Genomic DNA, 12,464 nt, shown 5'->3' with positions numbered 1-12,464 from the left:
TTGGCTTTTCTAGATATGTTGCATTTGCTATGTACATGGATATTCTAGATACATAATAAAAACAATATATCTAGAAATGGTAAAATGTCTTACAATTTGAAAAGGATTTAGTATAAATTCAGTCAAAATTCAAATTATTTGACTCCTCAGAAAACGATAATCGTATTCTTTTACAAAGGGAGGTAGTACTTGTTGAGTTCGTGCTTAGATTGGGTTGACCCGGTCCATTGCTTGCACAGCCCACTCGTTGGCCAGCCCGCTCTATTCAGTAGACAGGCCAATGTGTAACAAGCCACATCAATACATTTTAATCCATACAATTCAGTTCCCGTTTATTTATACTCTGATTTTTATTGTTACAGGGGTTATATATGATATACATGCAGTCCAATTTGTTTGTAGCATTGGCTAGGTTTGTCGTGTATCTCAGCCCCACCTATACCTTTCCTACCGGATCAAACTATTCTAAATAAAATATGTTCAAGTGTTTTTGTTCTCCCTCCTTTTCTCTTTGTTATATATATATATATATATATATATATATATATATATATATATATATATATATATATATATAATACTTTCTCGACTTTTATTCTACTCCAGAATCCAGATACTTAGGTTTTTTTGTTCTACATATCTTAGTTTTTGTTCTATAAATCTTTTTTAAAGCAAAAGATTTTTTTCTAAACGAATGAGAAAAGAGGACTACCTGTTATATTAAAAAAAAGGTGAGCCAAGATAGACCAAAAATAAGACTGTACATAGAACTATACAAAGAGTGTAAATGAAAAACTCTCAATGTCGGTCTGTCAAAATTGGCAGATGTTTTGCTCTTGCCATGATCCACACTTGGTTTTCATCTTTTGCTTTCTGTAGTAGCCGATTATAAGCTGACTCCTTGCGATTGAAAATTCGAGCATTTCTTTCATTTCAAATTTCCCATAAAACTAAGATGATCAGAGAACCCATTCCTTTCATGGAGTTGCAAGGTATGGTTGAGTGGAAGGTCCACCATTGATGAAGAGATTAGGCTTCCGACCAGGAAGGTGAAAAGAGGCCATTGAGTCCTATCAATGCGGCAAAAGTTTCTCCCAAATGTGCATGGAGTATTTGCAATGAGCAAGGAGGTGAAGGACAGTTTCTTGCTCTCTACGACAGAGGGGGGCAAACAACTTGGGCCTATCCGACATCCAAAGTCTATTTTGGATAGCGAACCATCCGAAGAATTTGCATTTAGGTGGTGCCCAAACTTTTCAAATGAGTGTGCGTCGGTTGTCGTTGACCCTAAGAATTGAGCTCTGTAAACTAAGTTTGCAAAATATTTACCATCAGCGGAGAGCTTCCAAGAGATCCATCAGGAACATGTGGAAACAAATTTACACCATGTATGTACCATACGCCATGTTATCACGTGCTCAATAAAATGTTGTGCAGTGAAACCACACTGCTGCAAGTTAAGATCCTTGATCCAGTTTTGATTTTGAGAAGCAACATATAATGATTTATTTTTTGTTTTTAAAATTTTTGAAGAGGTTCGGCGCAGTGTCTTATTTTAACCTTTGTCCTTGGCTCTAGGCCCCATACAAAAAGGGACTTTTCTTGCCATCCCCCATAGTAATATTTATCGCAGCTATAAAGAAAAGGGTAAAGTACACTTTCCAACCCTTAACTCGTGCCGAAGTTCGATTTTCAACCTTCAACTATGAAACCGGTTAAGAAACACCCTCCAACTATCAAAACCGGACAAATTTGGTCATCGGCTGGTTTCAAAAGCGGTTTTCTATTTTCGGGAGGCGCCAAAATTTTATATTAATTTTTTAGCATCTTAACGTCCTCAAATGAAAAAACTCAAAACTTATTTAACTCCATACAAATAATATATTAGTGCTCTAATACGGCAAACGCTAGTAGGCGATTTATTATGGTGCTGAAATTTTATATTACTTTTTCGAGCATCTTACTGTCCTCAAATGAAAATAATTAAAACTATAAAGTTGTAGATCTCATCGAGGTCTACAATTTACATATAAAAATTATCTTCATCCGACATCTTATTGAAGGGTTATGATTTTTTAAAATTTGAGCCTCGTTACGCCACAGTATTGTTTTGTCGCTATAAGAATAGATGCATAAGCTAAGAAAATGGGCATTCGATTTCAATAACATAGCACAAGATGCACAAGGTTTCTAGGCACTAGAATCTTACCAACAACAGTAGAAATTTCTCCTGCACCAAGTTTGTCCCTAAATAGCTCGACACTCTGGTCATAGGAAGCAAGCATACCCATGTTGAGTGCCATAGCTCTCACCACAGTTGGACCTGCACCCTTCCAAAGCGCAAGGACTCCCTCATCAGCAGTGATACGGTAGAGTGCATGGAAAGCATTCTTATAGTTGCGTCGTTGTGCAGCTGGCAGGGTCGAATCGGCTTGCATTCTAATGAGTGCCAAATCAGCAGGACTACCAACACAAGCACCAATTGCTCCAGCAGTCAGACCAATAAAAGCTTTCTGAATTAGAGGCAACGGCTTCCCTTCATTCTTTTCAACTGCTTTGTTAGTTAGAACCCTGAAAAATGTATCCGAGATATTCGTTTAAGATTAAATACTAATTATAGTTGGAAACCAAGATAAAATAACTCCAATATTCATTGCTGATTTTAGATCTGCATGCATGACTTTGATAAAAGAAGTTAATTGGACATTGCAACATTTGTTCACGCTATATAGTAGTAAAGTAACTCCAAGATCATATAGTTCACCTAACACCAAAAATAAAACAAAAATATAAGCCCCTACTAGCGCTTGCCGCATTAGAGCACTAATATATTATTTGTATGGAGTTAAATGAAAATACTTTTTATACCAAAGTTGTAGCTCTCAATGAGATCTACAACTTTGTAGTTTTGAGTTTTTTTTCATTTGAGGACGTTAAGATACTCAAAAAAATAATATAAAATTTCGGTGCCTCCCGAAAATAGAAAACCGCTTTTGAAACCAGCCGATGAACAAATTTGTCCGGTTTTGATAGTTGGAGGGTGTTTCTTAACTGGTTTCATAGTTGAAGGTTGAAAATCGAACTTCGGCGCGAGTTAAGGGTTGGAAAGTGTACTTTACCCTAAAGAAAAAAGGCAGCAAAAGAAGTATTTACATACAAGAGAATAAGGGGAAGAAAAAGAAAAGGATGGTTTTATGATCAAGCCGGATGCGTGACTACCTTATATTAATCCTTCCTGACAATTTTGTTCTCAATCAAAAGGCCATGATTTATTTATTATGCATGATATTAGAATGTCAATTTTAATATTTTTTGTCTGCAATGCTGAGAATGGTAAATGACAAGGGGTGCGTGGCTAAATTTACAAAATTTAGTTTGCAGTCAAATGGTACATGGAAGAATTGTATTACAAGATCAATGCATGATATTTGTATGTACTCCGTATATCGCAAGTTAGAAGTTGGCAAACCTCGATCAAGGTAATCTAATCTTGTTGTATATATGGTTATAAGTCGTAAGAATATGTAGTATGTCGACAGTAGTACGTCCTAGAAATACTCGAAATCCGTGTAAGACTCGCCGGAGTTTTGCTTTCCGGCCGGACCAGCTGGCGCCGCCTCCACGGCCGCCGTTGTACTGCTGTCGGACGCCTTCTTCTCCTTGGCAGCTCCGTACTGCCGGAAGTCCACCGGGTCCGGCACCGACGGCGGGGTCATGCTCCTGACCAGCGCCCAGTTGACACCCTCGAAGAACGGGTGCTGCTTGATCTCCGTGGCGCCCCTGGTGAAGGCGATCCTCTTCTGTGGGTCCTTGACGAGCAGGCCGCGGATGAGGTCCCTGGCGACGGAGCTGACCGCCGGGCCCCCGGCCGCGCCGTCGGAGGGGAAGCGCAGCGGCTGCTCGATGACGTTGCACAGCGTGGCGCGGTTGCCGGCGCCCTTGAAGGGCGTGGAACCGTGCAGCAGCTCGTAGAGGAAGATGCCGAGCGTCCACCAGTCCACCGCGCTGCCGTGCCCCTCGCCGCGGATGATCTCCGGCGCCAGGTACTCGTGCGTGCCGACGAACGACATGGAGCGCGCGTCCGTCGGCTCCGCGTTGAACTCCACCGCGGGCGGGCCGCTGAGCCCCAGCTCGCTCTTGGACGGCTTCCGGCTGCGCCGGGGAAGAATGCGCGGGAAGAAGGACGACGGCTGGATGCACCCCTGGTTGGCGGTGATGACGTCGCCGTCCGCGACGTCCACTCCTCTGCCGACGCTGCTGCTGCCGCCGCCGCCTCCTCCCCCGCCTCCTCCGCCTCCGCTCCCGGTGGAGTGCACCGACGACGACTTGACCAGAGTCGGGCTCACGGTGCAGCGCAGCGACAGGTCGAAGTCGGAGAGCATGATGTGGCCGTCCTCCCGGACCAGCACGTTCTCCGGCTTGAGGTCCCTGTACACGATCCCCAGCATGTGCAGGTACTCCATGGCCAGCAGCACCTCGGCGACGTAGAACCTGGCGGCGGGCTCGGTGAAGTGCTTGCCGGGCTGCTTCTGGCGGAGCGAGTGGAGGTTGCCGCCGCTGCAGTACTCCATGACGAGGCAGTAGAACTTGTCGGTCTCGAAGTGCGTGTAGAGCGTGGGGAGGAAGGGGTGGTCCAGGAGGCCGAGGATCTCGCGCTCCGTCTGCGCGCGGGCCATCTTGTTCCGGCTGATGATGGACGCCTTGTCCATCACCTTCATGGCGAAGAAGGCCGGCGTGGCGCGGAGCTCCACCAGGTACACGCTGCCGATGTCGCCGTAGCCCAGGCGCTTGAGCAGCCGGAAGTGGCCCAGGTTCAGCTGCGCTTCCTGGGACGTGGCCAGCTGGATGGCGTCCCACCGGCTGTCGCCGCCGGTGTGCCGCCGGACGTTGGCCGGCGTGGTGCCCGAGGCTGTGCTGCCGCTGCTGCTGCTCTCCATGCTGTTGCTTCTCGGCCCGCCGCTGTCCACGCTGGTGGCTTCAGCATTATTATTGCCCGCCATCGCCGTCGCCGCAGCGACGATGGCAGCGCCTGTCGGTTCGGAGCTACTTTGGAGCGGCAACGGCGTCGTCGTCGCGTGCGTTGAACCGCCATGGCTCGTCTTGGGCTTGGATTTGTTGCTGTCGTGCGAATGTGCAGACGGCTTAGAGGCGGTGGATTCAGCACTGAACTCATCATCACTGTCATCGTGTTCGAAGCTGCCGGGATTGCGTTCGCCGCTCTTTCTTTGAGGGCTGAAGTCCATGCCGTGCTCCGTGATGGGAAGCAGCTACCTGAATCGATCTATCTGAAACTTCACACACATGGCAAATCATCAACAGCCTTGCACTGTGTGACACAAATCTTCCTTCTGTTCATCCTTAAGCTGAATCTATATATATATTATATTATTATATATATATAGGTAGATAATATATTGACAGGGTCTTTTTGAAATTATTATAAGGATTTGGTATCTACCCCCATTGATCATCATCTAACCCCAAGAAAACAAAAACGAATCACACATCAATAGTTTGCATTGCAATAAGATGGTGACCACGCAGTAAACACAAACCTGACGAGTAAAATCTTGATGAATGCTTTGAGCGGCAAATGATCAGAGAAATCGACAGAAGGTAATATGCGCCCTGACATTGCTCTGAGCAAAACCTACATGATCGAAGAAAAAATGAGGTATGCAGTCGATCGGCTTGCACCAAAACGAGAGGATCGCTTTGGTGGGAGAGGTAAAGAGTGAAAATTGCTTTGCAAACATGGGCATGGATTCGTGGGGTTGCGAGACATCCGTGGGATGGAGGGCAAGTAGACGATGAAGAAGCCATGCATGGCTAAATTTAGCGAGAGGGGAGAGGTGTTGTGCTCACGTGATCACCATGGTCGGTCTCGCTTTCTTTTCCCAGGAGCCTAAGAGGTGTTGTTGTCTCATGGCAGTCCTCTTATAGAGTAGAAGAAAGACACAGAGAGTCAACACACACCATACTACGTACTCTTCATTCTCGTCCGAACCTATGTACTCGTGAAGGTCGTACTCTCCCTTTATCAGGCAAACAACAACAATCCAACCCATTTTTCTCTAGAATCTAGAAGTCGGAGATATGCTTAGATTGTGCCTAACTCACCCTTTATCTTGGCTTGTTCAGATTTTACAAGATAAAAGCATTTTCAACAGATATGACATCCAATCTCCTATACCTAAAGAAATAGACGAATGGACATCTAGCTAAGTTGGTTAGATAGGCTCTAGTAGCACTCATACTCCCCATGGGAGCGAATGTCAAGATGGGGTTAAAAAAATCCCCTTGCCTGTCTAAGACTAAAGCACCGGTCCTAAATCATAGGTCTAACGACCAGCCTTGGTTCTCATAGTGTAGCGATGCCGCTGTGTATGGATGAAATATGATATTTGGGTAACACCGGTCTTAAAGCATAGGTTGAAGAACCAACCTCGGTTCTCACATGACAGCGGTGCCATTGTGTATGAGTGAGACAGGGTTCGAGGATTTTCTTCCCCTGCATGAGGTTACCTTCTATTATAAGCAGTTCAAGGATTATCTTTACCCTGTGGGTTGATTTTTGTTTTACCTAGAAAATAGCATTATAGGAGATGGAGGTGTTGTAGGCTGCAGTACATCTCCTAGAGTTATAATTATAATTTTATGAGATCTTAAAAACAACCTACTGTCTCCTAAATAAAGGAGACAACCCCTCTCCACTATCCCTAAAGAAATATAGGAGTTCAAATTTTAGGTAATATGCTCCAACGGTGCTCTTTTATCCTAAATTAATTCTAAGGCACTCTCATAAAATAACTTATAAGAGATGCAATAAAAAGAGAACAGCTATTTTCTCTCTTAAAATTGTGTTTTACATGAGGAGTTCCATCCAAAACATCATTTCAACAATTCTCATGTTCATTTTTTTCACAATTATCAAAATTAAACTTCCACTGCTAACAAGTATATTTTTCTAGAGTTCACAAACCTAAACAAGATGAAGATCTATTCTATGCCCAACAAGTTAACTGTACCACTCAAAATCCAAATTTAGGTAGGTATGTGTAGATTAGAGTGATTTAGACAACACAAACTTAAGTTTAGACTTTAGATACCCAAATGACATGTACTGCTGATATACAGGTTTGCAAACCAAAAGGCACATTTTTCTATTACTATTTTTTCTTTCCATCCATGTGTCCAAGACCCTGAAGATCTCATTAACATAATTATCAGTAAAAAGACAAATATTAAAGCAAACCCTTAAATAATTTTTGAACTAGCAAAGATAACCTGATCGGTTGCTTTCCACAGTTACCTCCCCACTTATTCCCAATAGCAAAAATTGACTCAGACTCTACTGTTCTGCTGCCTGATAATACATTTGTCAGGTTCCAGAGCAGAATGTTCAGAATAAAGAAGCAACACGTAGATAACAATGAGAGAATGAGTCCACTTTATCTTTAGCCAACTATCTACCCTTGTTGTGAGCAAGGTCCAGAACCATGTGATACAAGTTCTACGCAGAGGGAGAAGACCACAACAGCAAAGTATAAGATGATGCAGGAAGAAAGCACAACACTGAAACAACATTGCCACAAGAAAGTGAACATACTTACAGTTTAGTGAACCTGTTTATCTGCTAAACGCAAGGCCTCGGCATGCCTTGCATGCAAAGCTATCTGTACAAATCAATGTCACACTAAGTGCCTCAGGAAGGTTTCTTTGGGTAACTAGAAGTAATCTTGGCTTCTAACTTGTCAGATCCTGGAAGAACTTAGTAGGGATTGACGGTGGGCAGTACTTCTTTGCTACAAATTTGTACTGTGAGCAGATAGAGAGTAGGGCATTTAGCATCAGTGTAGGTACCAAAGTAATGATTCTCATCAGCAATCACATTATGTATACAAGGTTCACCTTATGCTGACTGTACTTTTCTCTAATTGCAGGAAGATTGCTTCCAGGGCCCAAACGGAAGAGCTGGTGCAGTACCCTTACACAACCACGCAACTCAGATGGTGTATACCGCGTGTAGTAGGAAAGTGAGGAATTCTGCTTTTGATCAAGCATAAATGCAAATGTTAGATAATGCAAGCATCAAGGTTTGTTTATTTTTTGGGGGTGAAGAATGCAAACATCGAGTTTAACAATAAAGATTCATAAAAAGATAAGGTTGGGGACATATACCCATGGGTTCTTTATTGGCATAAGGATATACTTCGCCAAGAAAACAGAAGAGGCAGCTACCAATGAAGGTAAATAGCAAAGTAAGCTGTAGTCCAGAAGTGACAGCTCACAAATGTAGTTGGCTAAGAACTCAAGATGCAGAGTTGAGCCCTGCAGAAAGGGAAAAAAATCAACCAGCACATAGAATTGGTAGGAACTGCAAAACAGTGAAAAGTGTACCTTGTCAAGAACTTGAGCAGCACGTACAAATCTCCTATTAACATGAACAAAAGTAGTATTTAGTATCAGTATGTCCATGATCGTTATTACAGAAACCAATAATACTACCTTAAGAAACATCTTGCTGTAGGTACTGTCATCTCAAACTTCAAGTTATTCAGAACAGAAGCTTCCATTTGCAAAATCTGTTAAACTATGTGTTAGAAGATGAAACTAAGAAATAATAAGGAAAAGAAAAGAGTGTTCTGAGACATGAACCTCTTCCTTAGTGTATGAATAGTCGGTAACATAACAGAGCTCTTCTACCTGAAGTGGGCATATTTCTTCATACTTCCTGAAATTTGAATATATTAACAGCATAATATCAGAACAGAGCACAAAAAATATAGGAAAATAGAAATAGACTAGAATGAACTAATTGGATCTTACACAGCTATAAGCAAGCAGGCAACACCAACTAATTGCAGTCTGTACCGACTGATCTCTTCGACAGAAAGATAGCGGTCAATGTAATTGACAGTGAGGTATAAGGTTTCAGGAACAAGACGATATTCTTCTGTGACCTGAATTGAGAAAAGGCAATATGACAAACATCAAGAGGGTCAATATTGGTTCATTTAGCTGTAAAAATATGTATTCCTTTCTAAGAGGAAATGCTTACTTCTACAAGCCAGTCTATTAACATCGCCCTCATGGTTTTGCTCATATCTGTCTGAGTGGTTTCCAAAAAGTTCGTTGAAGGCATTTTCCTAGTCTGCAAGAACATTACAACAGGGTAAATGTGGGCAGCAATTGCCCCAAGGAGGAGGCAAGTAAGTGGATAACTAGAAGCAACCAAACACAAGCTTCATACAAGTGGGATATTATGTGCAAACAATATAATGTCCTGCAACACACCACCACCAATTTTTTTTACATCAAGAAACTGCTAAATGGAATGCAGAGTTGCATGAATCATAATGACAAACAAATCCAGCCATTGTATAGAGGTGTGAGTAAACCACCTGCTGAGGCTAACACTTTGTAGAACACTAAGAATTGCATGTTTTGTTCAAACGAAATGAATTTGAAAATGCTTCTATTCGAATTCTTCGGGTGTTTGCATTCCAACCATATAACAACCTGAGCACAAAACGTGTACTTAATTTTCAGACAGTTGTTGATATTAGCACTCCAGCTATTACTTGATGCTCAGTATACACATATATATCAAAGGCAAGACTATGAGGAAAAACTATCACCTCAGCCTCTCGCAAGCTCTCGTAAATTTCACAGGCAAGAGTTGTAGAAAGCCGTGGATCCTTATAGTTGTAGTCAAGATCAATTATATTGTCAGCTTTCAGAGGATTAGGACTATGTTTCCTCCAGTTGAATTCTGCGACAATAAACAAGTCCTGTAAACCCAAAATGTATTAAGCATTGCACAAAAATTCTAACCAGAACTGCCCCCATTTTGATAAGCAAACAAACCTGCAACATCCATACTATCAGAGAAATGAAGTCTATCACTGGCCCACCAATGCAAAGAAGCTGCCATTGAGGGGTCGTCATCATTGAGGTACTCAAGATCAGAGATTTCTGTTGAGTTGCATGTTGACATAGCATCCTCCATGGAGACCGAACAATCTTGAGACAGGCCAGGTGAGCTGCAACCTGTTGATACAACGTCTGCCACAGAAGGAAGAGATGTGTTCTTCTGAAGAACTGATACTGCCTGATCAAATTGGTCAGAGGCCAGCCTTCTGCTAGAACCCCGTTCTGTGTTCACATTGCGCAGGCAAACAAAGGATCCCTTCTTAACATCAACTGGTTTGGTAGAACTCAATTTCTGTAGTAACAGGAAACTTTAAGGTTGTTTATTGAAGTTGTTCAATTGGAACGATTACAATGATAAAACAGAGAACTACATAAGCATATAAACTTCACGAGAGAAACAATATATTACCAACAGACGAGTCGAAACTGTGCAATTCTGTAGTAAGAGGAAACTTTAAAGTTGTTCAATTGGAACGATTACAATGATAAAACAGAGAACTGCATAAGCATATAAACTTCACGAGAGAAACAATATATTACCAACAGGGCAACAGAAGATTCGAAACTGTGCAATGCGCATGAAACACCAGTATCTCTGAAGCACCCAGCACCCCCAAAAACTTTGAAAAAACTAAAGTTGCAAGTTGCTCGATTCCAGAAACACCAAAAATATCTCTTACGACACCACGAAATACAAATATTGTCTTAAGACCCGTGGAACAGAACCAAGTACTTCATTTTAGAAGGCAGCCAAATAAAAAAGAGAAGGAAAATCAATATCTCGAGAAGATGTCAGCAAATGTTGTTACAATGATCGAGAGAATGCGGAATTAACATGTGCCGTTATTAGATCAACTAGATCGAGAGGAGGGCAAAACGGCATAAACCCTAGAAATACCACACAAAACTGAAGTAATTGAATTGATCAACAGATGCTCCCTGTACGGCTGTACCAAAACCCATGGCAAATTCCTACGCGTGGCGTGGCCCCCTCCTAACAACGAGAACCCAAGCGTCGAACCTCCTGGAACGAATCGATCAGATAACGCCCCGCCCCCGATCGTGCGAGCGCACAAGGAGGAGCCGTACCGCATCGGACGCGGAATTCGCCGCGCCGGACCTCCAGCCGCCGCGGAAGACGTTGGTGAGGTTCCCGAGGGCGACGCGCTTCCCGGACCGCGCCACCGCCTCCTTGGCGCCCCGCGCGCCGGCGTTCTCCGCCATGGCCGACGCCGAGGAGCGGCGCCCTGCTGCCCAGCACGACATTGCGGGAGAGCCGTGCGGTGGAGCGGGCGCGCAGCGTCGGTGCGGAAGTTCTGAGCTGCCGCGGTTTGATACTGAGCCCCACAATTTGTTTGGGGAAAAAGTTTGAGAAAATTACTTATCCGTCACTAAAAATTTCCTTTATTTCCGATCTAGTTTTTTTTTTAATTACACAGTAAAATATAGATGCACACAACGCACGCATACTTGTCCCTATGAAAACCCACTTTTGACCTTAGAATGCTAACAGGTCTGATTTTCTATTTTGTATTTGAATTTGAATTGTATTTTAATAAGTAAAAGAAGTCAGTTAATTCATTAAGGCTATCAATGGTCAATTATGAGTAGAAGGTTCCATCGGAACCATGATTATTTATTTCAAGCTATTTCGGCTCTTTCTTAATCTTCAAAAAGAAATGAATTCTGTAATGGTAAGACGAAAAAAGAAAAAACTCTACCCCTATGAGCACATCCGAATGACTGAGCTGATAGATCTCGAAATTCACAAAGTCATCACTGGCGCCTCGCTGTCGACGAGGACGTCGTTTACCACTAAAAGCATAGCGCTGTTAAATCCTGAAATAAATCCATAAAAATACAAACACCGGTGCCAAGTTGAGAACTTAAACCCGAATAGACAGATTTCACCATAAGAAACATAACTAACTGATCTACCATAAAAACTTTTTAACCATTATATCTATCATCCACTTTAATTTTTTCCTCTATATACCACTTCAGTTCACTTTGGAACCATACGACAGTTTAGTGTTTGTAATAGTATATGATAGTTTAGTGTTCGTAATAGAAGTCAAAACTACCCTTAAACTCTTATGTATCCTGTCGGCTTTCTCTTTGTGCCCAGTCATCTCAGTAAGGTTTCATGTCACTGTTTTCAAAATTCACACGTGAAACAGTATAGACAAATTACATCCCTATAAAACTTATTGTATCCCATAAAACTTTTATAAGATCTCTCTTTATTAATGCTATGTCACATCATCCTATTTAATACCAATAAAACTCTTATAAAATCCCCGGTGGCCAGAAGCATATCCCCTCATCCACTCTCCTGATCGAGGTCAACGGCAGAGAGGCGACTCGGCTAGGGGGCGCTAGCAACGGAGAGGCAGCACAAACTACTCCCTCTGTCCCGATTTATTTGTCGTTTCCGGTTTTCGTGCCACAAGTTTGACTCGATTTGTAGAAAATACTAGCAACATTTGTATCTCCAAATAAATTTATTAAAAAACTAGATTCAAACC

The 12,464-nt window shown here is 42.5% G+C and overlaps 2 protein-coding genes across 8 annotated transcripts; both read right to left on the bottom strand.

Moving 5' to 3' along the window:
• Positions 1–3,370: 3,370 nt before the first annotated feature.
• LOC136512687 (serine/threonine-protein kinase RHS3-like) lies at positions 3,371–7,750 on the bottom strand. 5 transcript variants are annotated; one of them, XM_066506662.1, is made up of 3 exons: positions 7,614–7,750; positions 5,556–5,650; positions 3,371–5,291 (listed from the first exon to the last, which is right to left on the bottom strand). In XM_066506662.1, the coding sequence occupies exon 3, from the start codon at positions 5,241–5,243 to the stop codon at positions 3,549–3,551; it is 1,695 nt and encodes a 564-aa protein (XP_066362759.1). In that variant the 5' UTR covers positions 5,244–5,291; positions 5,556–5,650; positions 7,614–7,750; the 3' UTR covers positions 3,371–3,548. The 5 variants fall into 5 exon arrangements, with proteins under 5 accessions (XP_066362759.1, XP_066362760.1, XP_066362762.1 ...); XM_066506663.1 differs by lacking the exon at positions 7,614–7,750 and adding an exon at positions 7,288–7,306; XM_066506665.1 differs by lacking the exon at positions 5,556–5,650 and having other exon boundaries at positions 7,614–7,749.
• On the bottom strand, positions 7,685–11,272 carry LOC136512689 (cyclin-A1-4-like). Of its 3 annotated transcripts, XM_066506668.1 has the most exons (11): positions 11,026–11,272; positions 9,871–10,228; positions 9,642–9,775; positions 9,062–9,154; positions 8,830–8,963; positions 8,659–8,734; positions 8,509–8,585; positions 8,401–8,434; positions 8,182–8,331; positions 7,912–8,046; positions 7,685–7,818 (listed from the first exon to the last, which is right to left on the bottom strand). In XM_066506668.1, the coding sequence occupies exons 1-11, from the start codon at positions 11,200–11,202 to the stop codon at positions 7,747–7,749; spliced, it is 1,440 nt and encodes a 479-aa protein (XP_066362765.1). In that variant the 5' UTR covers positions 11,203–11,272; the 3' UTR covers positions 7,685–7,746. The 3 variants fall into 3 exon arrangements, with proteins under 3 accessions (XP_066362765.1, XP_066362763.1, XP_066362764.1); XM_066506666.1 differs by having other exon boundaries at positions 8,182–8,434; XM_066506667.1 differs by having other exon boundaries at positions 8,182–8,434; positions 9,642–9,794; positions 9,871–10,158.
• Between the last annotated feature and the right edge of the window lie 1,192 nt (positions 11,273–12,464).

This window comes from Miscanthus floridulus, chromosome 16 (genome assembly GCF_019320115.1).
Source record: "Miscanthus floridulus cultivar M001 chromosome 16, ASM1932011v1, whole genome shotgun sequence".
Lineage (NCBI taxonomy): Eukaryota > Viridiplantae > Streptophyta > Magnoliopsida > Poales > Poaceae > Miscanthus > Miscanthus floridulus.
Note: the sequence above shows the minus strand (reverse complement) of the source record. Positions and strands in the feature narration are given on the sequence as shown.